The sequence below is a fragment of the Cylas formicarius genome, unplaced genomic scaffold, assembly GCF_029955315.1.
Source record: "Cylas formicarius isolate icCylForm1 unplaced genomic scaffold, icCylForm1.1 PGA_scaffold_8__14_contigs__length_24414737, whole genome shotgun sequence".
Classification (NCBI taxonomy): Eukaryota; Metazoa; Arthropoda; class Insecta; order Coleoptera; family Brentidae; genus Cylas; species Cylas formicarius.
The window spans coordinates 5,065,399-5,090,886 of record NW_026844361.1 but is presented as its reverse complement, the minus strand read 5'-3'; the positions used below and the strand labels follow the sequence as shown (position 1 = coordinate 5,090,886).

Genomic DNA, 25,488 nt, shown 5'->3' with positions numbered 1-25,488 from the left:
TCTTATTAAATTCTACGTAGACGCGTTCGTATTTACGCCGTATCTGTTCGCTTATCTTTCGAGTAACTCGAGGCTAATAGAATGAAAGTTTCCTAGATCCGAAACACAATATATCCTCGTTAAAACGCCACCCGTTCGTTGACTTTCTACTAGTTACGGGAGAGGTGTCACAAATCAAAATGTCACCGCGGAGATATGACGTTAACTTTTTTTACTTTTACGAAACTTAGAAACCACCAGCGTATACCAGCGAAAAGAAAACTGTTCCACGAAGACACAACAAACGGCGTTAGTTAAAAAATAAATAAAATTCGAAATCTGCCCCCCTAACAACGTAATTCTTTTTCTACTCCTTGATTAATTTTTAAAAACAACCGTTAACAAGGCAATACGGAAAATTATCCACAAATTCCGTTCCAATAGCTTTAATATGCAGTTATAACGATCGAGACAAATTATTGTTATTGCCCAACTCGTAAGTAGCTCTGATACGGTTCGATTCGTATTTGGGATTCAATGTACAAGTTTTTTTTTTAAATAGCAGGAGTAAAACGGGGCCCGACAGATAAAATGTTAATTATTAAATGTCCAACAGCCACAGGCCGTAGCTAGTTATAAATAAGCGTTTCTCACTGCCTCCCGTCGAGATTCCTGTGTCAATATCTTCGATAACCGACAATTATTATTATAACGGCCTCGCGGGTATAATTATTGCGATTACATAGATAACTACTTACATGTTCCCAGAAAATTCGCTAAACCTGTTCGCAGCAGAAAAAACAGAAAGACAATTACATTAGGGAAAAATGCGCCCGTTAACTCAAACATGCTAGATTAAGGTAGGGTCCATTCGGGTGCTTTGAAAATAAACATACTTATCGATTTACCAGCTAGAAAACCACCCTTACCCTTCACTGCAACAATGAAAATACAATCGATCCACAATGTTGCATATTTAGTTTGCAAAATCCACTGGCCGTTATCAGCGCAATATCAAACGATTTTTGATTGACAGGCCCGTGAATACTTCCGGCTTGAAAAAAGCCGCAAAACAATGGCTAGAAAAAAACAAGAGACGCATACAACGGCACAATTTCAAATGTGAGAACCGACTTAACCTAAAATTAACGATTTTTTATGACGCTTAATAAGTTGTTGCACTGGCGCTTCCGCTTTCTAAAAGAAAACCCGCCCCGTTATTATTGAGATTCCGATTTTTCGACTCACCTCAACTTTAAACCTCCTCACCCGCGATATTTCACAGTTAAAACACACGAAACACAACACAATTTCACGATACCTTTCACGCCACTGAGGATAAACATTCAGATAACGCCATATTGAATTTGCCTATCGCTCGGTCCGAACCGTTCGAGATATCTTTGTACTCTGCCGCGGTTACCCAGCAATTACGAAACGGGTCAAATAAATCCGAAACGATAATACGAGGAAAAATCAATCAATCACAGATTGGATTGTTCTAGTAGCGCGAAATAAATAGTTGAGTTTTTCGCGACTTTAATCGGATACAAAGCAACCACGAATCGACAACCAAGTTTGCCGCAGATGAGACGAGGATGGTAAATATCTAGCGAACGGCGGAAGAAATGAGATAGAACTACTAGGAAACGTCAAATTTATATTACAGGGTGAATTGAAATAATGGGCAAATAAACAGGAAAACTGTAACCAGGATATTTATTCACTTGCATCATATGAAGTGAAATAATCGACAATAGTGACGGAAAAATTAGATAAGACACTCGAAATCAAACGCAATGTAATATGTAACAATTTATTTAAACAAAAGTAAACGATATTGCTTAAATAACCTCACAAAAATTTCGATCACATATGACGGGTATGCTTAACCTATAAATGAGGCGTTCAGTGCAATAAGGGGCCAAGCCACAAATTTTTATATTTTGAACTAATAGTCGTAACACACAAAAAGTGAACGTTAGAATGGACTACACCACCTTTCCTTTATATTTACTAGATGGCAGCACATAAACCATTGATGCTTTTAAAAATTATCCTCAAATATTTACAGCGTGAATGGACTAAAACGGCTTTGTCCATTCCGCACTAGGCATTTTGAGGAGGAGTGGTAATCAGGTTATTTATTTTATTTTTTGAGATTATGTTAATTTGTCAAAACTTTTCAGATTTGAATGATAAAAGATCGTTTAAATCAGTGCGGTCTGTTCATTTGTGCACCGTTGTGTTTTGATCAGAGATTAAGCTGTATGGATAAATTTGTAAAACGGAACATAAGTTTCTAATTGAATTTTGAAGTCTCCTCAAAGGGTCTTTTCAAATACCTGCTTAACACTCTTAAGTCTGTTCGGGAACGGCTGAATCTGCTAATTATGGTTCTGAATACAGGAATAAGCGACACTTCCAGCGAAAATGGGTCAGATTTGGATCCTTCTGATGACAATCAAGCTGAAGCCGGCGAGAGTTTGGTTAGTTATGTAAAGAATATAACAATGTAAGAGATATTGTTGTACCACAAAAAAATAATTAAAGGCATGCCCTTGTCGTTGTAACAATAAATGCCATAGAAAAATAAACCAGAAACAACAAACACACATTTTCACTGAATTCTACAACCTCGATACATACGATATGCAATCTTCATTTTTATTTACTATAGTAACATTTTTTCAAAAACACGTCTATACAAAAAAATCCCAATTCTCAAAGACAAAAAACGCGCGTCTATTCTTTGTTGGATTCAACTGGAGCAGAAGTTAAGGTTTACAAGGAATTATTCCAAAATACAGTTATAGTGTCAGCTGAAAGAATTGACTCCACTTGCTTAAAGAGTTTAAGGTGAGATTTCCTGTATATGAAAGCTATTATGCCTTCCATAAATCGAAAAATCGTAAATATTTGCCTCTTGATTCAACCATTACCACAATGTGGGGAACAATGATGTGTCAGTATATCTTTTCCGATACTGAATACTTGCCTTGCGACTAAAGACTTGAAAAACAAATAAAATTTTTCCCTAACGTTTTTATTCCAGAGGAGTGGAGTAAGGTTGTTTTGGCTGCGCGCAAAAAAAAACCTTTAAAATTATTGGCATGGAAAAACGATTTTTTTTCCACAAAAAAATGGAAAAAATATTACACACCGAAAAATTTCCGTAAGTCTAAAGGCAAGTAGTTGAAGATCCAATGGGTAAGATTTTCTTCTGAGGCGGCATTTGAAATTTCTTACAAATGTTCAAACAACGATAGCGCTCGGTTTAGCAAACTCCTAGTGGAAATGACATTAATCCACTAAAAAAGAAAGATTTTTTAACCTTGCTAGATTATGCTCCTCCAATCTACCATGACTACTATAATGGATTTAAGACCAATTCCCAAAATAATGTGGATGATGTACTTTTAGTAGATGTGTCTAGTGATGAAGAATACATAGTTTTCTTTTGCATCATGCACAGTAAGTCCATGCGAAACGGACTGACCAATATCAAATTCACCAACATTTAAAAAATATATCCATTATGCACTAATAGGCAATACTCTTGCACAAAAATATTTGCTAATTGCTTTTGGTTTTTAAAGGCATTAGTATTTTTGGCTTAGTCTGTTATTGCACTGATGACCCCAAATTATCACTCAGTCTAGTTGTCTAGGTTGCGTATAGGGTGAGGGCGATTCGATTACAACACCAAATGGCCGATTTCGTCCGCACTGCGACACTAAACCTTGGACACTAAACTCGAACTAGCGTCCACGTCATCATCGACGGGATCTTTGACGTCGTTCACACTAACCGTACCGTTACTATTTGTATCGGAACTGACCAATGGCAACTGTCCACTGTTGGCATCTTCGATGGCTTTCCTCAGCTCCTTTAGGCCCACGACACCTACCAACTTCCCTATAGCGGTGACGTAGGCGTGGTTAACCCCCACCATAGAAAACAACGAGTGAACTTTGAGCAAAGAAGTCCTCTCGACCAGCTGAAATGGCGCCGGATCTATATGGCAGCTGGAAAAGTCGACCGACTGCCGCATCTGCTCGTCTTCCCACTTTCGCTGATCCTCCGTCGACATGTCGCACACCCGTTCCTTGGGCTGAAAAATTCACAATTACTCATTGAAGACGAATCTGGTCCAACCACCAACCGACCAACTGAACTTTTTTAGAAGTGGTTGGACTGAGCGGTGGCACTATCTCCGGTTTGCTCCCTACGTTGTTGAGTACCGGTTGATTGTCCGGGCTCTGGACGTCTTGCAGCTGAGCAGATTTCCTGGAAAACCAACGTTACGCCCGGCGCATCCACCTATTTACCGCCAATACCTGAAAATCGCTTCGAACGCGGATCGTATTCTACTTTCCGCGCCGGTCACCGTCGAATATGGCGTCGAACCGGGACTGGTCGACATGAATGGCGAGAATCCTTTCAGGGTGAACGAGTTGGTCTTTTTCAGGATCGATTTTTTAGGTTGAGTACCAAACACCGGGTTATAGAGGGTGGGCTGATCCAGATTATTTTCGGACAGTTGCTTCTGGAGCACGTCGGGAGCGGGACTGACTTGGAACCTCGACGGCCGCCGTTTCCTTTCTTCCGCTTTCCGCCACGCCTCTTCCCGCGCCTTCTCTTCTGCTTCCCGCTGCCTAATGGCAGCCACTTGCAGTCGCCTCTCTCGACCTATGTGCTTCTCGATCAACTGAGATGGCGACCAAACTGATTAAAAATAGTTTTTGGCCAAGACAGTGCGAAAAAAAGAAGACAGCGGAATTTGTGGGAAAATATGAATTGAAGGTACACTTTCTGAAGGTGAGGACATCTTGAATATCAGCCAGCGGTCAGCTGAGTGAGGAGGAGGGTTTAAAGGTTTTATTTAACTAAAATTTGTCGCGATAGACGTTCGAATTGTTCTTCTTTAAATATCATGGTATTTACTTCATACCAATGACGAAGATTTTTGGGCAAAGAAGTTCTTCAGCGACCAGAACCACATTTCCTTTCTATTTTTTCTTGAATAATTATATGGAGCAATCATGTTAAAAGATCAAAGATCCAGAATTAGACAGGATCATACGGGGTAGAAACCGATAGTGGATGCGACACACATTAGTTGTAGAGCCAAGAGAAGAAGAAGAATTAATATTTTGTAATTCTCATTACGTGGACAAAATACTCCAGCTTTCTTTTTATTACTTCTTCAAGTACCATTCTTTCTTTGTTGATAAGCTTCAGAACCCCTTCATTCGTCACTCTGTTCTATTAACTATTCTTCGGTAAGGCCTCAATCCTCCTGATCATTGTCCATACTTCCACTCTGTAGAATAATATGCTGAAGCAACACATTCTTATAGGAATCCTTAAAGTTTGGTTGGTTAAGTCAATTTGCATGTTCTTAAATGATGGTTTTACTTGCTCAATTCTGTTTTTGATTTCTTGTATATTTGTATATTTGCACCTTCCCCACTAATTCCTATAATTTTTAATCATCTAGTTGATATTTTTCGATCTGTTTCTCCGATTCACTGTCTGCAGGATATACTGTAAACTCTTCCTGTACGTATGTTGTTGATCGTTGACGTTTTGAGCATAGGGAAGTTACTACAGTGGCAAACAGAAAACAAATAATAGAGTTAGTTTCTGTAGTTTAGATAACGCATTAACTTCCTTTCCGCCACTTTCATTTTCATCTCTTTTTGTCATCGTCATGGTTTCTGCTGCATGCATAAACTTGGTCTTATTATTGTTTTGTAAATATTTTTGAGGTTTTTGATAAAATCTTATTCTTTAACAGGTTCTTATTATCTGTTGGCTGACGCTATTTTTTCTTAAGTTTCAGCATCTCTTTCTACTATATGAGATACCATTACTCTTGAGTATTGGAATTTGTTTACTACTTCGAAGCTGTTATTTCCTATTTTGATGACACTAATATTAGTTCTTCCTCTAGGGGGTCATTATTTTCATTTTCTGTTATCCTGTTATTATTATTTGAGGTATTTGATGAATTCTTATTCTTTAACAGGTTCAGTTTCAGCATCTCTTTCTACTAAATGAGATATTACATTACTTTTAAGTATTTAAATTTGTTTACTGCTTCGAAGAATCAACCCCAAACCAAACTAAAATATCTGAATCTAACTTAATGAGGAAAGACGAAGAAAGAAGCAAGCTGTTTGTATGTTTGGCAAAATTTAAGGAAAAATCAATACCCTACACAAAGACAATTCACAGAAGTGTACCTTCGTTCGTCCAACGCATCCACCAAAAAAGATTTTAAAAAATATATTTCACCTGTATGAGTTGAAGCCTCTGAATTGAGCCCAAGAGAACCATACTTTCAGGCTTGTCCACCAATGGAAAGCTCTGTAACCGTCTGTTCTCTTTGAGGAGCTGTTTCAGCTGGTCGTACGACATTCCGTAGAATATGTACTTGATGTCCCTTATCATGAAGTCCTCTACATAAATATTGTACATACCTGCGGGATGTATGATTTAAACCAAGGACGCGATGCCGTAAGATGATTTCTTACCGCTACTACTGGGCAACAAGTCGGGCAAATACGGCAACCTCTTTATGAGAATAATGCTGTCGTAAAGGCTGGGCGCCAACAGGCTAGCGATAGCGTTCGATATCAGCACAGCGATCATGATCGGTATAATGTGAGTGATTTGTCCAGTCATTTCGAATACTATCACAGACACAGATATAGTATGAGTCACCGCTCCGCTAAAGGCGGCCGCCCCCACTGTGGCGTACCCTCCGGGGATGATTTGAGCTATGTTACCGCCGTATCTCATACCTAAAACAGGCTATATAGTGAGGGGAATAAAAAAAACACTTCGAGGAAGGTGTACCGTTGGGGAACCACATGTGCATCAGTTCTCCAACGATCCTACCGAACCCAGCTCCAATTTTGAACACCGGTATGAAGCTACCGCTGGGAACTGGTATTGTAGAACAGATAATCGACCACAGGAACTGCAAAGGAGTTAAATCTGTGCCGAAACGTCGCTAAAATTCGACCAGCTTACCGTAAAAGCTACGTAACAACTTAAATTAAACAAAACTCCCGAATATTCAGTCTTCCAGTGCTTGATAACGCTCTCCTCGAACGGCGTGTGGTTAGTCTTGGTCCACGTGAAGTTACTAAACAAGTTGGTCACTTGAGCGTGCCCCGTCAGATCACCTACAATTGAAACGCGTATGGTATCCTACCCGCGTGCGCCGGTTACAAAAATTAACTACCAGCAATAAATTGACCGGTGCCCAACGGGAACGTGATCGTCGCGACCAACAGAGAAATGATGCCCGGGTAAAGAAAACGGCTGAAACGATAAAAAACGCTAGCTTAAAGGGAGCTTAAGAAACGCTACGGATCTCACTTTTTCTGCAAGAACTTGTTGATCGCTTTGCTATTGCGCATGAAGATGACGTACTTCCGATGAACCCACACGTAGAACGAGCCACCCAGCCCGCAGAATGCTCTGCAATTTCAAACAGAGCCAACCTAAGTTTAATATTTCGCTATAAAATGATTTATCTTACTGCTAAATCAATCAATATACTGGGTGCCACGAAAATGAAAGAGTTATACTTCGTTTCTTAATGCGAGAGAGTAGAGGAAATGATGGTTATAAGTTATTGCGGCTCTTAGTTTAGCCTGTATTTAGTTTAGTTGTTTTGATTGACGGCGCACACTTTTATGAGGGGAGCACCTCTACGTCCAATAGGCAAAGTACATCCGTCTGGATGGATTCAAATTAATTTAATCACAGAGTGGTTTAAGCACTTTATTGAATATATAAAACCATCTGAAAAGACGCTAGTCTTGCTAGTTTTTAATGGGCATTAGAGCCAAACAAAAAACGAGATAATCAATTTGTCAAGGTTCAACCTTTGGACAGATCATTTATGGGACCTTTAAGGTCATATTATAGTGAGCAGATACGCACGAAAAAAAAAAGCCTACGAAACTATCAACCCTTTTGACAAAGTATCAACCCCTTTGATACATATGCTTTTAGTGAGGAACAGGAAAAACAATTACAAAACGGTACAGTTCAGCAATTAAACAAAAGTGATGTGGTATCGGTTGATAAAGGCGAATCAGGTGACCTAAAATTATGCTATGAAGCAGAAACCGAAGTAGAACAATCTACAGAACAGGAACTGCCATGTCTGTCCCAACAATACGGCAATGGGGCTCTGATTTGTTTCTGACGTATTCTGATATTTCACCGGTGCCATTCCCGAAGAAGAAAGACTAGAGGTCGAAAAGCAACAAAATCAACAATTGTCTCTAGTTCTCCATAGAGAAGAGAACTAGGCAGCAAAGAGAAGGAGCCAGCAATGAAAAAAAAAACACCAAATAACGTGGTTAAATTAATTTTAAATGAGAGACTATTAAGAAAGACAAAAAAAAAACAAAAAGATGTCAGAAAGGAAAAAGAGCTAAAATCAGAAGACCTACAAACAGATGTTGATTTAGACAGAGAGTCAGAAGTTCAGGAGCCGATTAAAGAGTTTTAATCAATTTAAGCCAATATTGTCCGGGTCTCTCACTGCTACAATCAATCCTTTGTAGAGTACCTATTACTATATACATTTGTAAGAATTTATACTATATGAAAAAATAACTCACCTAAAAGCAATCGCATATAAAACGTATTTTTACAATTATATGTAGAGTTTTTTTATTAGAGTTGATGCATAGCCCATTTCATCTATAAAGCCTCTAAGATATAATATGCAAGGTCGGTGGGTTTTCCGGAACCACTATATATAAACTTAACAAGATTGCTTTCGAAAAATCGTCGCTGGGCGTAGCGCCTAGTACGAAGCAACCGTTTATTATAAAAGGACATAACTTCGGGTTTCGTATGGTAAAAGGGAGGCATTGTTTTTCTATCCTGCATGCACCCTGTTTTGTCACACACGGTTTACGGTTATGGTTATCCCATCTTCAACGGTTGTTCATTTATCGCCAATAATTTATCCCATAAACGACACACCCTGTATATGATTCAAACAATGTTCGAAGTAGAAGTTATAGCCCTGGATCTTCCACGTTTCCCGGTTCAAGAATTTTTTGAAAATAGTAAATGGTTTTCGAGAAAATAAGTTTTTTCTGAAACCATGCAGTGCGTCGTAATAATCAATGACGTCATCGCGTCTTGACAGTCCGCAAATACAAAAATTGTAGCTCTTGATGCGGCCTATAATACTGTTTGAACCGATTAGCCATATTTTTTTACGATTTTTGATTTACTGCTAATAATTTACTCTGTAAAAGAACAATTTTCTAAGTCTTTTAGATTTTTGCCAATAATTTGAAAACCCTGTATATAATCGAAAAAATGCCTAAAATAAATCTTATTGCACTGGATCTCCCGCGTCTACTGGTTAAAGAATTTTGCCAATCGGGTGAACAATTATAGAGTAAAACATATTTTTCTTGAAGCTAAAATTACCAAAAAAAAAAAAAGAAACATTTTTAAAAAATACTTGGTAAAATTTGATTGCACCCAAATTCACCCAACTTTTACTTCTCTGCTAATTTTGAAGTTGATATCTGCAAATTTAGAACACTGAAAACATTTCTCATTTAGCACGGAATATCGGGAACACCCTGTACAATAGGTGAAAACCTTAAATACAAAAGTTTTTGCTGTCTATGCGGGCTATATCGCAATATACAAGAAAGGGAAATCCAAGTCATAGCCTTTCAGTTATACCCATTTTTCAGTTTTTTTGATTTTGCGGCGCACCCATAACTTCTTACCCAATCAACGCGAACACGAACAATTCCTGAGGATCGAACGGAAAGTCCATGTAAAAGTTGGTGCGAAAAACGGCGGTCACAGTATCGGCGCTCTGAAACCAAACGGCCAAGAGTCGAAACGTCGTGGCACCGCACACAGCGGCGAAAAAACCACGCCAATAGTTACGGACCGCGAAGTAAGTCGTCGTTACTTCGATGCTGAACAGCACCCCTGCAAGAACGTATATCTTTAATGTAATTTTTTCCTGGTGGGCAGTCGGAAACGGCGCGAAGCTCTGACCTCCCACGGGAGCGGCGAAACAGCTAGCCACCCCTACCGCGCACGCCGCTGCCAACATTTCGGTAGTTCTGCTCTCGTTTTCGTAGATCCCTTGGAAGCCGGTTATTAGCTTGCTGAGCAAAGTGGCCGATATGCTCGCTATGTGCACGAAAGGACCTTCTTTACCCAACGGCACGCCGCTGCCTGCGTTGCGGGAGAAAAAATCGTCAAAATTTAGCGATAGTGGGTAGTCACACATCTGCACCAAACGTTGTGTAAACAAAAAATAAAGACGATGAATGTTCGACAATCTGTTGTTAGTATTTCCACCTGTTTCGTAAGGAGAAAGAGTTATAATTCATTATTGAACCTATGATGATTGCCAAGGGTCCGGAGAGCGCAAAGTAGAAAATTGTTATTGGCGTGGTTTGTTCTTTAAAATTTCTAATGCTTCTGAATTTGTTGTTGAGAAAGGGGTAAGTAAAACTGCGCTTTCAAAAAATGAAAAAAAAATTGAAGTTAAGTGATAAATGTCCCAACAGATAACAAGAAGTAAATCTTCTCCTGGAACAAGCCTAATAGATATACAAAGAACGTTGTTTTTTTTTTTAAGAAACTTCCACAGGCTATTTACAGAACTTCGGGATTCATTTTGTGTCGATTGTTGTTGAATCGAACTCGCTGACATTTCATCCTAATTGAAAAATGCTTATTTGGAACATAGTTTTGTTATAAGGATCAAATTTTTGAACAAACGTCGTGAACAGCTGTGAGCTCTCCATTATCACCAGTAATCGCGAATATATCGCCTTTGAGAAAAAAGCTCTCGACACCTTCCATCTAAAACCAAAATGACGGAAACGCTACGTTGGTGATACTTTTGTTTTTGGCCTCAAGAATTCCTACTAGATTTTCTTTAAACTCTATACACCCTTAACATATGTCTCACTGTTAAATTAGAAACTAATAATAACCTCCCATTCTTATCAATAGAAAATCAGACCTAACATTCGGTCATTGTGTTTACAGAAAACCTACGCGCACAAACCGATACCTTAATCCTCAACCTTAAACTTTAAAAATCAACTCTCTTGTTTACTGAGCCCTAAAACATCTGCCCTTTGCTCAATCAAAAATACACATCACCACAACCGTCCACAGACAATGAGTCCGGAAGCAACCTCACACTTGCCACTGTTGTCCTCTTACCTTACTTTCAAAAAATCACTGACCACATATCGAAGGTTCTTAAAAAATATAACGTCAAACCCCGATTTACCGCTTGTCCAAAAGTCTGTCACCATCTTCGATCCGTCAAAGACAGCATTCAGAGAACTTATAACTCACTCACGTCTCGGGTCTTTACTTTTCACCGTTCTTGCGTTTCCCTCAAACAATACGAGGTGTGTTCAAAAAGTAAGGCGACTTTTGTGATTGTGCTGGCTACGCATATTCGAGTTTCGATATTTTTTTTTGTTATGTTGGTACACATGTCCTTAGTTTCGGCCAGTTTGCACATTTACTTTTTTTGACACAGAAGCGTTAGACGTGATTGTGTTTGGCGATTTTCTGCTTTTAAAAAAATGGAAAAAAGAATTGGCATATAATTTTGTGTGAAACACTTAAAATGTTGAGGATGATAAGAAGCTGTTGCAAGATGGCCGAGAAAATGACGAAACTCGCTCTGGACACCCCAGCACGTCAATAACTGATGAAAGCGTTGAAGAAGTGAAATGAATCTTATTGAAAAATCGTCGAATCACTATTAGAGAAATGGCTGAAGATGTCGGCATCTCTATTGGCTCGTGCCATACAATTTTTACGAAGCTTTGGGCAAGAGTTCTTACCAGAAAGTCGTACGGTCAATGAAGAGCTATACGTCGTTTGCGAGGAACAATACGAAAAAAACGTTGTGTAAAAACAATTCATAGATTTTGCATCACGATAATCCACCTGCTCACTCATCGTTGCTTGTGTCTAACTTTTTGGCCAAAAACAAAACCACAATCATGCCTCAGCCATAATATCCACCGGATATGGCCCCTTGAGGAGGTTTTGAACGATTGAAAGTATTTCGAAGATTGGAAAAAAGATTGGCACAAGTGTATTATATCTGAGGGGATTACTTTAAAGAGGACAATATTAAATTTGATAAATAAATAAATACTTTTTGTTAGAACCTAAGAGTCGCCTTACTTTTTGAACACAGCTCGTACAGTAAACATCTTCCGGTCGTAAAAACTCCAAAATATTCTTTTTTTTTAACACACAGCACAACTCATTGTTAGCATAATATATTAGAGAATGGTTCAGATACGTCAAAAATAAGAAATAATAAATAAATACTTTTGGATAAAACTTAAAAGTCACCTTACTTTTTGAACACACCTCGTATAAAAGTAGCTACAGAGTGCAATTCGGGTCAGTTTCAGTTAAACTTTGAAGAAGCCAACAGGTCGATTGGCGAAACGTCAGCAAGTTCGACAGGAGGAATTCAGAAGTTTTGTAAATAGTAAAGTACATTGTATACCGAATTGCTCTGAATAGATAAACATTGTTATTGTATAGAAATATCTATTGTTTAAAGAACCCCAATAAATCTCATGAATCGAGACGGATTTTTTTCCAATGCCAATGTTCAAGTTGAAATAAATTTCCTCTTTCAAAAACCTAACGTAACTTAAAGTAATATTTATTACATTTTTAAGTGGTACAGGAACGTGGACGGATTTTTTTTTTCAAAAACAAAACGCGTCACGAAAAAACCCGAAAATGCACAAAAAGTATTTTGAATAGCTTAATCTATAAAAAAGTTAATTATTCAAACAAAAAGTAGTATACAACGAAGTTTTCTATAAATATTAATTAGATTACTCTCTGCGACGCCCCTGGGATTAACACTTTTATTCTAATCGCATTAAAAGAAATCGTTTATTACCGCAAATTAGCGTGCCAAGCTTAATCAAAATCAGAAAGGAGATTTTTGAAAAATTAATTAAAAAAAAATCATTTCCACCTGAACAACCGATCTTAGATGTTTGACGGTTTAACCCTAGGTCACCCAGTACAGTTTAACCTGATCGGTTAAAAACCATATTTGTTGTCTTGTTGTTACAGGGCGTGTTACTTAAGAACTCAAGTACCATCCAAATATTTTCTGCTTTACCAGAAACATTTTCAAAAAATCTGGGTCGCAGTTTTTGTTCGATTTATTTTATATTTATATTGTAGCAGACAAAAAAAGAACAGAGATATTATCAAAAGATAAAATTCATCATATGTTATTATAAGACAAGCAAATATGAGCACCCAGTTTTTTGACATGAGTAACATTTCCTTCCATATTACTTATAATTTCGCCATTATACACATTAAACTTTAATTTATTTCGTCAAAGGAAACTTTCTGATTTTACCTTACGAACTGTCAGGATAGAAAATATAAAAATCATTCCACATTAAATATAACATTTTGACACACGCATTTTATCACTTATCTGAAATATATGTGACTCTATCAAGCGTTTTTTAATGCTTTTCCAAACATATTTGAATACTCAATAAAACACGAGTTCAACTTAGGTTTTTTACGCAGTTAAACCAGTGTTACTCTTTACTGTGTTCAACTCTTCGTTTGCTCATTGCTTCATTTTTCTCTTGCGATAATTCTGTGAGTTGACTGACTTGAATATAATAAATCATAAAACCCTATTGTAGACAATACAATATATATTTTGTCACGGTTTACACGTTTTGTTACACGTGAATGTTTTGTCAAGATTTACGAACCACGGAACATGTTGGTTGGCATGGTAGGACAGTAGTTCAAGCGAATAATCAGAGGTGGCAGTATCGGTACACCTAACCCAGTTTTTAACTTTCGAATGGGTTAACAAAGAGACTCTTGTTAAATTTCTGATAACAAGATTTGAAGCTTGAAGATGTCACACCAAAAAAAATATTTTTTGAAGACGCTATAGTTAATTCAAAATGGCCGCGTTCATTATTCCGACCTACGACTCTTTTTTTCGTAACATTTAACCGGTAAATTCTGTGTGGGTTTCGGAAAGTATTATTTTTATTTTGATTATTTTTATTTGAGTTATTTTGAGTTTGCCTTTTTCAGAGGTAAATTATTAGCTGTAAATAAAAACTGGCGAAAAATGCGGCTTTATGTCTATATTTTTTATATGACTTTGAGGTTAGCTCGAGTGCTTATTTAAAAGGCAATTTTGCGGAAATTCCATAGTGATCTGCAGGAGCACGATGGAAAAAGAAAAAAAGAAAGAAATTGAAAGCCGCATAGCGCGAACAAATTAATCGCGCTGGGGCCAAACATCAAAACAAAAATAACAAAAAAAAGCGTATACCTCGTAAGACACCGCCCGGGAAAATTCTTCTTCATTAGAACTCGTTCCTAAGAGAGGTACTATGAAAAGAAAATGATAAATGACTGGATGGTTGACGATGCGAAACGGGAATAAATTCCAACTTTACCTAGGGTGGCGGTTAGGCCGACCACTTTCGCGATCAGGGTGCGAAACGTAAGGTATTCCTTCAAGGCGACGCCTCGAAGAATGGTCTTCATTTCGGGAATTCCGGAACCTTAAACGCAAATCAACTCGTAAGTAGGTTTTATAGTATAGCTGAGCGTCCCACCTATCGATTGCGGCGCCACCAGGTGGACGAAACCCGCACTAAACAGGATCAAACACACCGAGAGGGACACCCACGACGCGTACTGCGCAGCGGGATGATACGTCAGGTCGTTGTACAACCATATCCTCGCTACACGACACACCAATTGCAAAATGAACTAAAAATAAATAGCGTAACAAATACCTGTATTGCACATGGATATACCGCTATCCATGATAAAACTCAGCACGGCCATTATGATGCCCAACAGGGCGAGGAATACCCAGTCCTCGCCGAGCCTCGCGAACGTGTGTTTCCATAGGAACGAAATAGATTTCGCTAGTTTTCCCTGGTATCCTCTGAGCTCCTTTTTGCGAGCCTTTTCTTCTTTCAGTCGCCGTTTCTCTGCCGCTTTTAGCCCTTCTAATTTCGCAAATTCTCCTAATTGCCGGCTATACCGGCCATACATCTGAAAGTGATAGGGTAGTTAGTACCAAAAGTCAATTTATGGGATTGGCCAATTGACAGTGTTTCGCAAAATCAGTGATTTCGAAGGTAAATAGTTTTAATTGGCTATCATAATTTCGCTGCTCCTAAAACCTCCAAATTAAACTCTGTGGTGGGAGTAGCACTTCGAAAGGAGCTATCGTTATTATAATTAAAAGGTTTATCCGAATATTATACAAGCATCTTTAATTATTATTAAGAAAATGATCTACAATGTTTAAAAATTGTCAAAAATTACAAAACAAACTTGTCGTATGCTGCAGACGAAATTATTTATAAAATGGGGAAAAACATTGTTACGACGAAAGGCAGATTTCAGTTGGTGCCAAACATGTTCAATGGGATTAAACATACAGTGGTAAAATGGAACTGTAAGCCCTAGATTTTTTGCATAATTATCATAGATATATTCCTTTTGTAGGTTCAAGCTTTGTTGAGCCTCATTTAATTGGTTTTTGGTATAATCTTCGTGAAAATAAATGTCGTTATTATACATGTCGTTTTGGATTGTTGCTTTTGTCACATAAGGAAGGGGTTTTAGTCAACTGTCTACTGTGAGAACTTGCATTGTCCATTACAATTACGCTATTAGGAGGAATGTTTGGAACTAGTTTGTTTTTAAACCAACTTTCCTCTCATAACTAGTAAATTTTACGTCGTATTATATCTTGATCACTTTCATCTACACTCGAGAAAATGTCAGCATCGCTTCTTTTTTTCCTCGCTGAAATGGGATTATTCACAATTTTCCATACAGTTGATGTTGGAATTTTCGTCAATGTGGCCGTTTTTTCTAAAGGTACTTGCTTGCTGGCACCACTTTCAATGAGAGTCCAATAAACATTGTTTATAATTTCCTTAGTCTCAATAGAATAGTGTTTTCTACATTTGGGCGAGAGCATCTCCTGATATGCACTAGACTCGCACATATTTTTGCATAATTCGCACACGATTTAACACACGCTGTATTACACACGAAATAAGAATGATTACTAATAAACATAAATTATTTTCTCTTACGGCCCACAATTTTACCTGAATTTAAATTCCGAAACTTTAGGTAATAATCTTGTTGCATTGTATGTTAATGACCACCCTTGGATAATCCCATTCAAAAGCAATTAGTCACTTTCTTATATCTATGAACAGACCATACCACTGTAAATTTAATGCCATAGGATCGTTGTGACCTCAGTGCAAAATTTTTTTAATAAAAATATAGGCAAAGCAAGATGATACTTCAGCAATATTTATTTGGAAGGCAGCATTCTAGAGAGTTATCAAAGAAAGTTGGATCAGTTATATAACACACGCAGAAAATATAATAAAAAAAATACTGAGAAAAGGAGAATACACTTGATATAAAGGTGCCACCACTTCAAATTAATATAGATAAAGGATCACTTTCATCGCAAATAGAAAATAATTATGGTTTACTTGTATATTGCCGACTATGCCATCACAAATCGTGCTGACTATAGTTATTAGTTTGGTTATACAGTTAGTTACAGTTATAAAAGCTTGTTATCAGCCAGTTTTCTGGCAAGCCCCTGTATGAAAGGATTTAAATTTGGCAGACAGGGTTAAAAAATCCACGCTTATCCTTTCGTTCGATACGAAATTTAGTTGACTGTGAATATAATTTTTCGATTAGACAAATTAATTGAAAGTAGTCCAAATGGAGAAGCTTAGGTTTAAAATAAATACATTTATTGAAATTTGAAAAAATTGAAAAATGTCAAATTAAAAAAAAATCAAAACTCAAATTCTGGAAAAAATATTAAAAATCACTGTAATTTGTTTTCTATTTTTAATACTTTAGCAATAACGGTAAATTACGAAAAAAAAAACGTCCGTGTAAATTCTAATAAAAAAATTAATTCGTTTCAATACAAGATTTTTTAACTAAAAAGTAGATAATATGAAAGTAAAATAGCAAATTATTATTTGCACCAGCGACTACAGGGTACTATCAAAAATGAATTTACCTAAAGTTATGCAAAAAAAAACAATTTGAATTATGCGCTAAATATCTTAAAAGAAATAGTTCAATAATACCCTAGTTAGGAGTGCATATCTTTAAAGGTTATCAACACACTCGAGACAAGGAAAAGAGAAGAGAATGAATGAGAATGAATAATCTGTTTATTGGCCCAATTATTTTTTATCATTTACTGCAAATTTTAGATTATATATTTGTTTGGTCATTTGAGATCAACCATTTGAATTTTTAATTTGATTTAAAAATTTTTAAAGGACATCAAGAAATTTCAATCGGCACATTTCGTATATAAACAGGGTGTCTCAAAACAAATGCGAAAATCATAAGAAGGCGATTCCATGTTTAAAATAAATGGTAGATTAATGATAGTGTGATACAGTAATAGTTCCGTAATATTTAATCGTTCCATTTATTTTCATTTTTAAGATAAAGAATAAATACATTATTTTTCCGCCATATTGTGACCTGATATCTCCCCAACCTTTATTTTAAACAAGGAATTAACCCCTTCATTTTTTCAAGCAAGCGTTTATTCTAAGACAACTGCAAATGGTTCAAATTAAATAAAATTGTTTATCTGACTTCCTGTTTAATGCTTACGGTTGCTATATTTATGTGTAATATTATTGGTTGACACAATAATGACGTCACCCATCGCCCAAGATAGTTTGAGATTTTGTACCCTTGTTTTTTATTAAACATTATTAAATTATAAGAAATGATGTTTTTCTTCATCTGAGGAACTGTTATCTCCTGACGTTATCCAGTAGTCACGATCCCACATTTTCTCCTTATCTTTAATGACATGTCATTTCTTTGGTCTGACTTCCTCAATGGCTTTAGCTTATGTTCAGAAAATATATATCAAGGGAAGGTCACAAACTTTTCACTTGAGGGTTTTATCGCCGACTCAATTAAGCCTACTTCTGGAGTCCACAAGGTTTACAATATCCGCTCATATTTTTATCATTGCAAATTTTGGTTTAATCATACGACTTAAAATTATTTAAAAGTGTTCAAGATATCACTGATATTCTAAAGATTCAAAGTGATCCAGACAGGTTGGTGAAATTCTGTGACGAAAAGAGTTTGTTTTTAAATTTGGTTAAATGCTAGTGGCTAACCTTTACACGCAATAAAATTAATTTCACGTCTTATTATAATATTCCAAATGTCTCTTTGTCCGAGATTGAACAAATTCGTGATTTCGACATCCTGATAGATTCAAAATAATTCTGTACGACTTGAATATAGATATGATTGCACATAGTGCCTGTAAAATGTTAGGTTATGTGTTACGTAGATCCGCGATTTTTTGAAAATATCAAATGAATTATTTCTTTATACAATTCTTTTATTTTTAGCAACCGAAATTTGGTTAGTGTTATGGGGGATCCAAATTACGCTATATCTATGTGAGAAAAATTCAAATAGGTTTATAAGATTTATATAATTCAAGTTAAATCTTTGGTACAGAGAAGATATCTGGTTTTTGTATAAAATTCTTAATTCTAACATTAATAATTCTGAGGTTATCCCGTTGGTTTGCTTAAATATACCTCAAGTTAGTTAATATTCCATGCAGTGAATTTTTTAATATTCTTTTAAAAAAAAAAATAACTCTGGAAATCATTCACCCTTATGTCGAATTGCAAGAAGGGCCAACGAGGGTTCTAGTCTTATCGCTTTTCTCACTGCACAACTCTGAAAAGTCAACTACTTGAATTATGTTAATAATTTTATGATTATAGTTCTTATGAAATAATTTCATTGTTCGCTTCCTTGACACATTTGAGTCATTTGCAGAAATCCCGATACAATTAGCTAATTACCTAAAGTACCTGGAATTTTCTTCGCCACGTGGATTTTCTGCCATTCTAAATAAGTGAAAGAATTAATTATAATTATTTATTGGAAAAGACCGAGATAAAACAATTGCATTTATGATTTTTGTCGTCGATCGATAGCCCAAATTTAGAATGCATTTCACATACAAAGATATCCGCGGTTTTATGGTGCTATAAATTATTCGGTGGAAACTATGATGGTATGTAGTTATACAGCAAAATTTTTAAAAAGTAGAGCTGGAAAGGAACCATAAAATATTTGGAGCGAAGAAAAAAATATGACAAAAAACAAGAACGGACAATTGTTGAATTTTGTTTAGCTTCGACGTAAATGCTTGTTTTAAACATATTTCCCCTGTAACGGTAAAATTTATGAACAAATAACAATCATCGCGAATAGATTTATGGAAGTTATGAAGAAGAAAGCCCTCGACGCTTTTCATCTAAATTACTTTTGTTATTTGGCCTCGGGGTCACGTTTTAGTATTTTATTAGTATCTAATAATAATCGCCCATTCATAACATTAGGTCATTTTGTTTACAGGAAACCTACGCACACAGACCGATACCTTAATGCACTGTCACGTCACCATCCGGCCCCAATATCATCGGTTATCAACTCATTTGTTTAGAGAGGCGTAAAACTATTTCAACCCAAATCAATGAACCCAGAATTGCATCTGCTCTTCCTTCAATAATTTCCCTTTGGGGATATTAAGCGTTCCATCACATAATACACTTCACAAAAACCTCCAAAAGACAATGAGCCCGAAAGCAACCTCACATTTGTCACTGTTCCTTACATATTACTGGCCACATATCAAAAGTTCGTAATAAATATAACGTTAAAACCAGAATTACCACTTGTCCAAAAATCTCTCAACTTATTCGATTCGTCAAAGACAAAATTTCTTTTAAGATACCAGGGGTTTCCAGTATTTCATGAGACACCGGACGAAAAATATGAACTAGGCTCAAAGAACATGAAAGAGCCTTAGAACTACGACAAATAAACCCATCAGCAGTTCCCTATCATCAAAGATTATTGTGGACTTTATGTCACTCGTTTTAACATATCAGTTAAATTGAGGAAAAAGTCCGCGATCATTGGAATATGGGAGAGCATATAACTAACTGTTTTTCTTTTGTTTGCGTTCGTGATAGATAAAAATATATACCGACGTCAATCAATTTTGATATTTCTGTTATTTTTATTGTTGGATCAGAATTTTAAAAAAATACAGCGTTTTAAAGTCTGTTTGGTAGTTAGTGCTTTTCAGTAAACAACAAAAAAATGTATCAAAATCAAACCGTAATTAAAGATTTTACAAAGATGTAAAGCCTTAAGCAGCGAGCAAACGATATCAACAATCCCTACTCCTTTAACTCAGAACCTACGAACGATAGAAAAATATAAGTTAAATAGAAAAATCGCATATTTTTGCAGGTTTCTTATTTTAAATAAATATATAAATCTATAAAATATCATTGAACTTGGGATTCCCTAGGAAAGTCATATATATTTCATGTATAATGTCCCATAAGTCTAATACCTTTAGGCAAATTTTGAATGGATTCCTTGTGAAAGGGGGCCTATTATCACATATTAAGTGTATATATTTTGTGATCAAAAATGAAGAACAAAAATTAAATTATATAAAAGTTAAAGAGTCCAAGGGAAACCCAATATTTTTATAACTTTATCAGACTTATCACTAAAAAATAAGGTAATAACAATAAACATTTAACAATTTATTAAAAAAATTAACTCCTCGATAATTAAATAATGTCTATAGATAGCACTATAACTTTTTGAAGATAGAAAGCTTTTAATAGCCAGCTTATAGCGAGCAAACGATATCGAGACCCTGTATTGAAACTGACAGAAATTGGTTTTTGTTTATTAGTTAAAAAATGTCCAATAGTACTTCTCTGTTCAAAATAACGTTTTCGTGCATTTTTGACAAATCTATTCAATAAAAAATATATCAAATTTAAACCGTAAACAAAGATTTTACAAAGCTGTGCAGTTCTTAAGTGAAACACACTGCATATATATTCCAAATTCGAATCAGCACAATTTATTTCAATATTTTCATACAAAATGAGTATTAATACAAATTTTGCGCCACCCTGTATCGATCGCCAATCCCGATTGCAATGGTGGGCAATTGATATCGATAAGCGGCAAATCAAATCTTCAAACGTTTATGGCTTATCGAGATAATCGAATTAATACGCTAAACCGATTACGTTGTTTGTTACGGTTATTATTTGGTCCAAATTTAAGTGGCTCGGACGCTCACCAAAGTGCTCACATATTCCTCCTCCTGCTCCGGAGACGGAAACGGATAAAACGCGACGTTCGACTTTTGTTGCTTTTTCTTTTTGCCGAGAAGTTTGGCGAATTCTTCCCACTCCTGATCCGTCGTCTCGATCTCGTGCTCGTCGAACGGATTGTCCATTTTGTTTGAGATATAAACGAACGACGACCAAATACCATCGAATAACCACCGAAAGAAAAACACTTTACAATTCACTTTGCACCCGACTGATGATTTTTGCTGGAATCACCGCGATTATTTTTTACGCGACTGGACGGGAATTTGCAGTCGCAAATCACGTCCGCGAATAAACGCAAGAGGAAAGGCTCTCAACTAGTGCCTCTTTATTGCTTAAACGTTTTAAAGACGTTAGAGGTGGAAATTTAAATTGCTTTGACTTTGAAGCGGAGCCTGCTGTAAAGAACAGTCGTAAAGTGTTGGGTTACCTGCTCACCGTTAATTTGCTAACTCAGAATTAGTTAATAATGCATGTTTAAAAATAAAAATTGATAAACGGTACGGCGGTCGCAGCAAAATTCGAACGTTTTTCTATCTAAGTTTTCCTAATATTTTTTAACGGTAGCTCAAAGGCGACTTCCACTACACATTTCAAAAATCGAAATATCCATGAATTTAAATTAATTAAAATGTTTAAAAGATTATATTTTTGAGAAGATACTTTTGTTATTTGACCTCATGGACAAGAATCCCTGCGAGATTTTCTTAGCCCTTTAAACTCTATACATTCTAACATACGTTTCATCATTGAATTAGAGACTTAGATATAATTGTAACATCATCATCCGACCCAAAAATCACCGGTTATTAACAATCTTGTTTTGCCATAAAAGTATCTCAACCCGATCACCGAACCCAAAACATCTGTTCTTCTCTCTAACAATTTCCACATTAGTGCGTTTCATCACAAAATACCACCACCATGAGTGCGAAAGCAACCCCACACTTGCCATTCTGGTCAACCCTTACATTCAAAACATCACCGACCATAAAAGGTCTTAAGAAATAATGAGAAAATCAGATTTACTAATCTCTTAATATATTTGATCCTTAAAAGACAAAATTGAATTTAAGGAGTTTCTAACATTCCATGTAAACGCCGCAAGGAATACATTAGAGAAACGGGACGAAAAATTACAACTAGACTAAGAAACATGTAAGAGCCTTAAGATTACGACAAATAAACTCATCAGCAGTTTCCTAACATCAAATATTATTCAACCAAACTAAAATTCTTGCATGTAATAAATTCTTCTACAGAAAAAAAAACAAAAACCCATAGAAATCAACAATGTTCCTGCTTTAGCTCCAACAGTATAGCAGTTATAGAATAGAATGCGCGTCAATTTCAGTTGGGCTCTGAAAGATAATTGGAGAACCGATGTAGGACAAATACAAAAGATTTATAAAGAAGTTTTATGAAAATAATTAAAATTTTTTGTAAACGGTCAAGCATCTTTCAAGCACATGCACACAAAGCGTTTCTGGAGCAAAATAAAGGTTTTCTAAAAAACTCAATCAGCTTGCAACTAATTAACCGACAGCCTCATATTTGGTTAGTTATACGATCGCCAAGCTTTCATGGAAGTGCCGCCAGCAAAATTGTCCATATTGAAAGCGAAAAGCAATTTTTCAAAAAAAGTCGCTAAGCCTTTCCAATCCTACAAGGACCCTACTCGCTACGAACGATGGAAAAAAATTAAGTGAAAAAGTTGCAGTTTTGTTATTTTAAATAAAACGCTCTTAATATCATTGAATTTTGGATTCCTTGGAGGAATGTCTATATATATTTTTTCGATATGTTTTCGGTAAATTTTGAATCGTTTCCTTGTGAAGGGGGGCCTATTGTCATATATTTAGTGGATATTTTGGATAGAGTGATCAAAAATGAAAAACAAAAACTATATTTTATAAAAGTTACAAAGTCCATTATTTCAAAGGAAAACCCACTATTTTTATAATTTTATCCGATTTATCACGAAAAATTAGGCGACTTCCGATTCCAAATATGTATAGTTTCCGAAATAATTAAAAATTTAATGCCAGTGTTAAAAAAATTAGGTTTGTGGGGATTTAAAGAAACAGTATTAAATTTTTCACAGGGTAAAAAAGGCATACAAAAATGAAACGCTAAGAAATATCAATTGTCTATATAATCATCCTGATTATTCAAATATTAATTTGGCAATGAACAATAAACAATTGATAAAAAAAAACACAACAAAAATATTAACTCTTCGATAATTAAATAGTGCCTATAGATAGTTCAGCAATATCACTCTTTAAAGAGATTAAGGCGTCGTAATTCAATTTCTAATCTACTACCTGTCAATCGTTTCTGTGTCAATGAAAAACATTGTTGTGTCAATCTACATTACTAGTTTAAGAGTGTGGTCTACTATCGTTTTGAAAATGAGCTTTGAAGATGAAATACTATCCTCATCCTATTTGGTTGTATGTGGTTGTTATTCATATTTATAATAAAATTTTCGAAGAGACCAAAAGAAGCCAGAAAGACAAACTTAAACTAACTTCGAAGATTTAGTGTGAAGTGTAAGTGTAGAAGAAGGCAATCCAATTGGTTTAAACTTGGCAGTTAGCTTCTTGAAATTGGTATGGCCACCTTCGTAGACCTGGTACAGACTTGTTCAACCTATGCTAACTTTTCAAAATTCCTCTGGAAGTACCATCGTGCATCGTATATTTCAGAATTTGTTTTTTACAAAAAAACAACAAACGTACAAAAATTTTGTCAACATTTCATCAACAAAGAACGAGATTTAAAAAAAAAACACCACAGTTTGGGTAATATAAATAATGAAATTTTGGTAATATTTTAACAATTTCTAAATTTTTGAAAACAATTAATTTTAAACCTCTTCAAAAACGAACAATTCTTAAGAGAGTCCTGATATTTGTTTCTGAAATGACCATATTTAGTTTTCTATTTTCTATTTAATATCTTGTAATTTTATTCTTTTTTCTTATTCTTATTTTAAGTTTTTACTTGCATTCATCTTGGGTTAGATGTAAGAACAGACCTCCAATTATAGAATAGCGAGGAATCAATTACAGTGTTTAAAAGCGTTAGTTGCAAAGACCACAGAATACAACAGACCGCTGGTTCTTGTTTTTGTGGACTTCCATAGAGTTTTCGACAGAGTTGAATTATCTGTTGTCCTCAAAGCACTGACAAGACATTCATAGATAATCAAAAGCGATCAAGAATATCTATGAAAAAATCACCAATCATCAACCATAAGATTACACGACGAGACTAGTCCATTCCGTTCCACATTCCAATCAGGAGAGGTATCAAACAAGGTGACACCCAGCTTGATTCATACAAGTTATAAACCTGCATGCAGATTATGTAGTTCTCATAGCAGACAACTCTGCAGACATATAAACTATCTGAAGACCAAAACGATGACAAATATTATTCTTAGTCAACAAATAGAAGCCAAAGGAAACAAATACAACTGGCAGACAAATATGCGACTTGGGCCATGAAGTGAAATTGAGCGGAGATAAGCAGTGGAGCTAACTACGAGAATATAGTTGGGATGGGAGGCATATGAAAAACTAAGAGATATCTTCAAGGCCTTCGCCTTAAGAGAGAAGAGAATTAGAAACAAAGAAATTCGTCATAGAACAAACGTGTAACATATAATAATAGAACATATCACAAGAGCAAAGTGAAGATGAGTGGAGACCTTGAATGCATAAAAGAGGTATAGGGAGACCTCCTACGAGATGGACCCATGATCTTAAGAGAATAAGTCCAAATGGAATGCAGACAGCACAATATTGGCGAGAATGAACAAGACAATGGAGAAGAAGGCTGGCGATGATTATTATTATTATTAAATATTCACACTATAATATAACTTACTATAATCTCCAATGAACGTCCATCGTTGGCTAGAAAAATTTCCTAACACACACTGGAAAATGCAACATTTTTCCGACTCTTTTTCTTGGCAAATCGTTCAGTGTTTTATATGTATAACGACGCGTCTCCAACTAAAAGGCTCGCCTATTTTTTTACCATAATTTTCGATTATCGCGGTTAATCGTTTCAAATCAAAACTGCACACTTGAAATCCACCGCGATCTAA

The 25,488-nt window shown here is 35.8% G+C and overlaps 2 protein-coding genes across 12 annotated transcripts in view; both read right to left on the bottom strand.

Annotated features, from left to right (window-relative positions):
* The window catches only part of LOC132706372 (mitogen-activated protein kinase-binding protein 1), a 147,947-nt gene extending 146,571 nt beyond the window's left edge, over positions 1-1,376 (bottom strand). For 2 of the 4 annotated variants that reach the window (XM_060677665.1, XM_060677670.1), the window contains exon 1: positions 1,228-1,376. The gene's annotated coding sequence lies outside the window, so the exon portion shown is untranslated. Of the gene's footprint in view, positions 1-737; positions 846-1,227 lie in introns of those variants that run through there. The other 2 variants (XM_060677669.1, XM_060677666.1) reach the window with 2 other exon arrangements.
* A 2,325-nt stretch (positions 1,377-3,701) lies between these two features.
* LOC132706374 (chloride channel protein 2) overlaps positions 3,702-25,488 on the bottom strand; it is a 54,971-nt gene continuing 33,184 nt past the window's right edge. For 6 of the 8 annotated variants that reach the window (XM_060677673.1, XM_060677678.1, XM_060677677.1 and 3 more), the window contains exons 3-16: positions 14,874-15,138; positions 14,691-14,819; positions 14,529-14,636; positions 10,054-10,236; positions 9,774-9,984; positions 7,375-7,476; positions 7,238-7,317; positions 7,024-7,178; positions 6,847-6,970; positions 6,522-6,791; positions 6,283-6,467; positions 4,320-4,690; positions 4,149-4,269; positions 3,702-4,093 (exon numbers count right to left, since the gene is read on the bottom strand). In XM_060677673.1, the coding sequence (XP_060533656.1) occupies positions 3,716-4,093; positions 4,149-4,269; positions 4,320-4,690; positions 6,283-6,467; positions 6,522-6,791; positions 6,847-6,970; positions 7,024-7,178; positions 7,238-7,317; positions 7,375-7,476; positions 9,774-9,984; positions 10,054-10,236; positions 14,529-14,636; positions 14,691-14,819; positions 14,874-15,138 (2,682 nt within the window). In that variant the 3' untranslated portion in view covers positions 3,702-3,715. Of the gene's footprint in view, positions 4,094-4,144; positions 4,270-4,319; positions 4,691-6,282; positions 6,468-6,521; positions 6,792-6,846; positions 6,971-7,023; positions 7,179-7,237; positions 7,318-7,374; positions 7,477-9,773; positions 9,985-10,053; positions 10,237-14,528; positions 14,637-14,690; positions 14,820-14,873; positions 15,139-21,331; positions 21,657-25,488 lie in introns of those variants that run through there. The other 2 variants (XM_060677672.1, XM_060677679.1) reach the window with 2 other exon arrangements.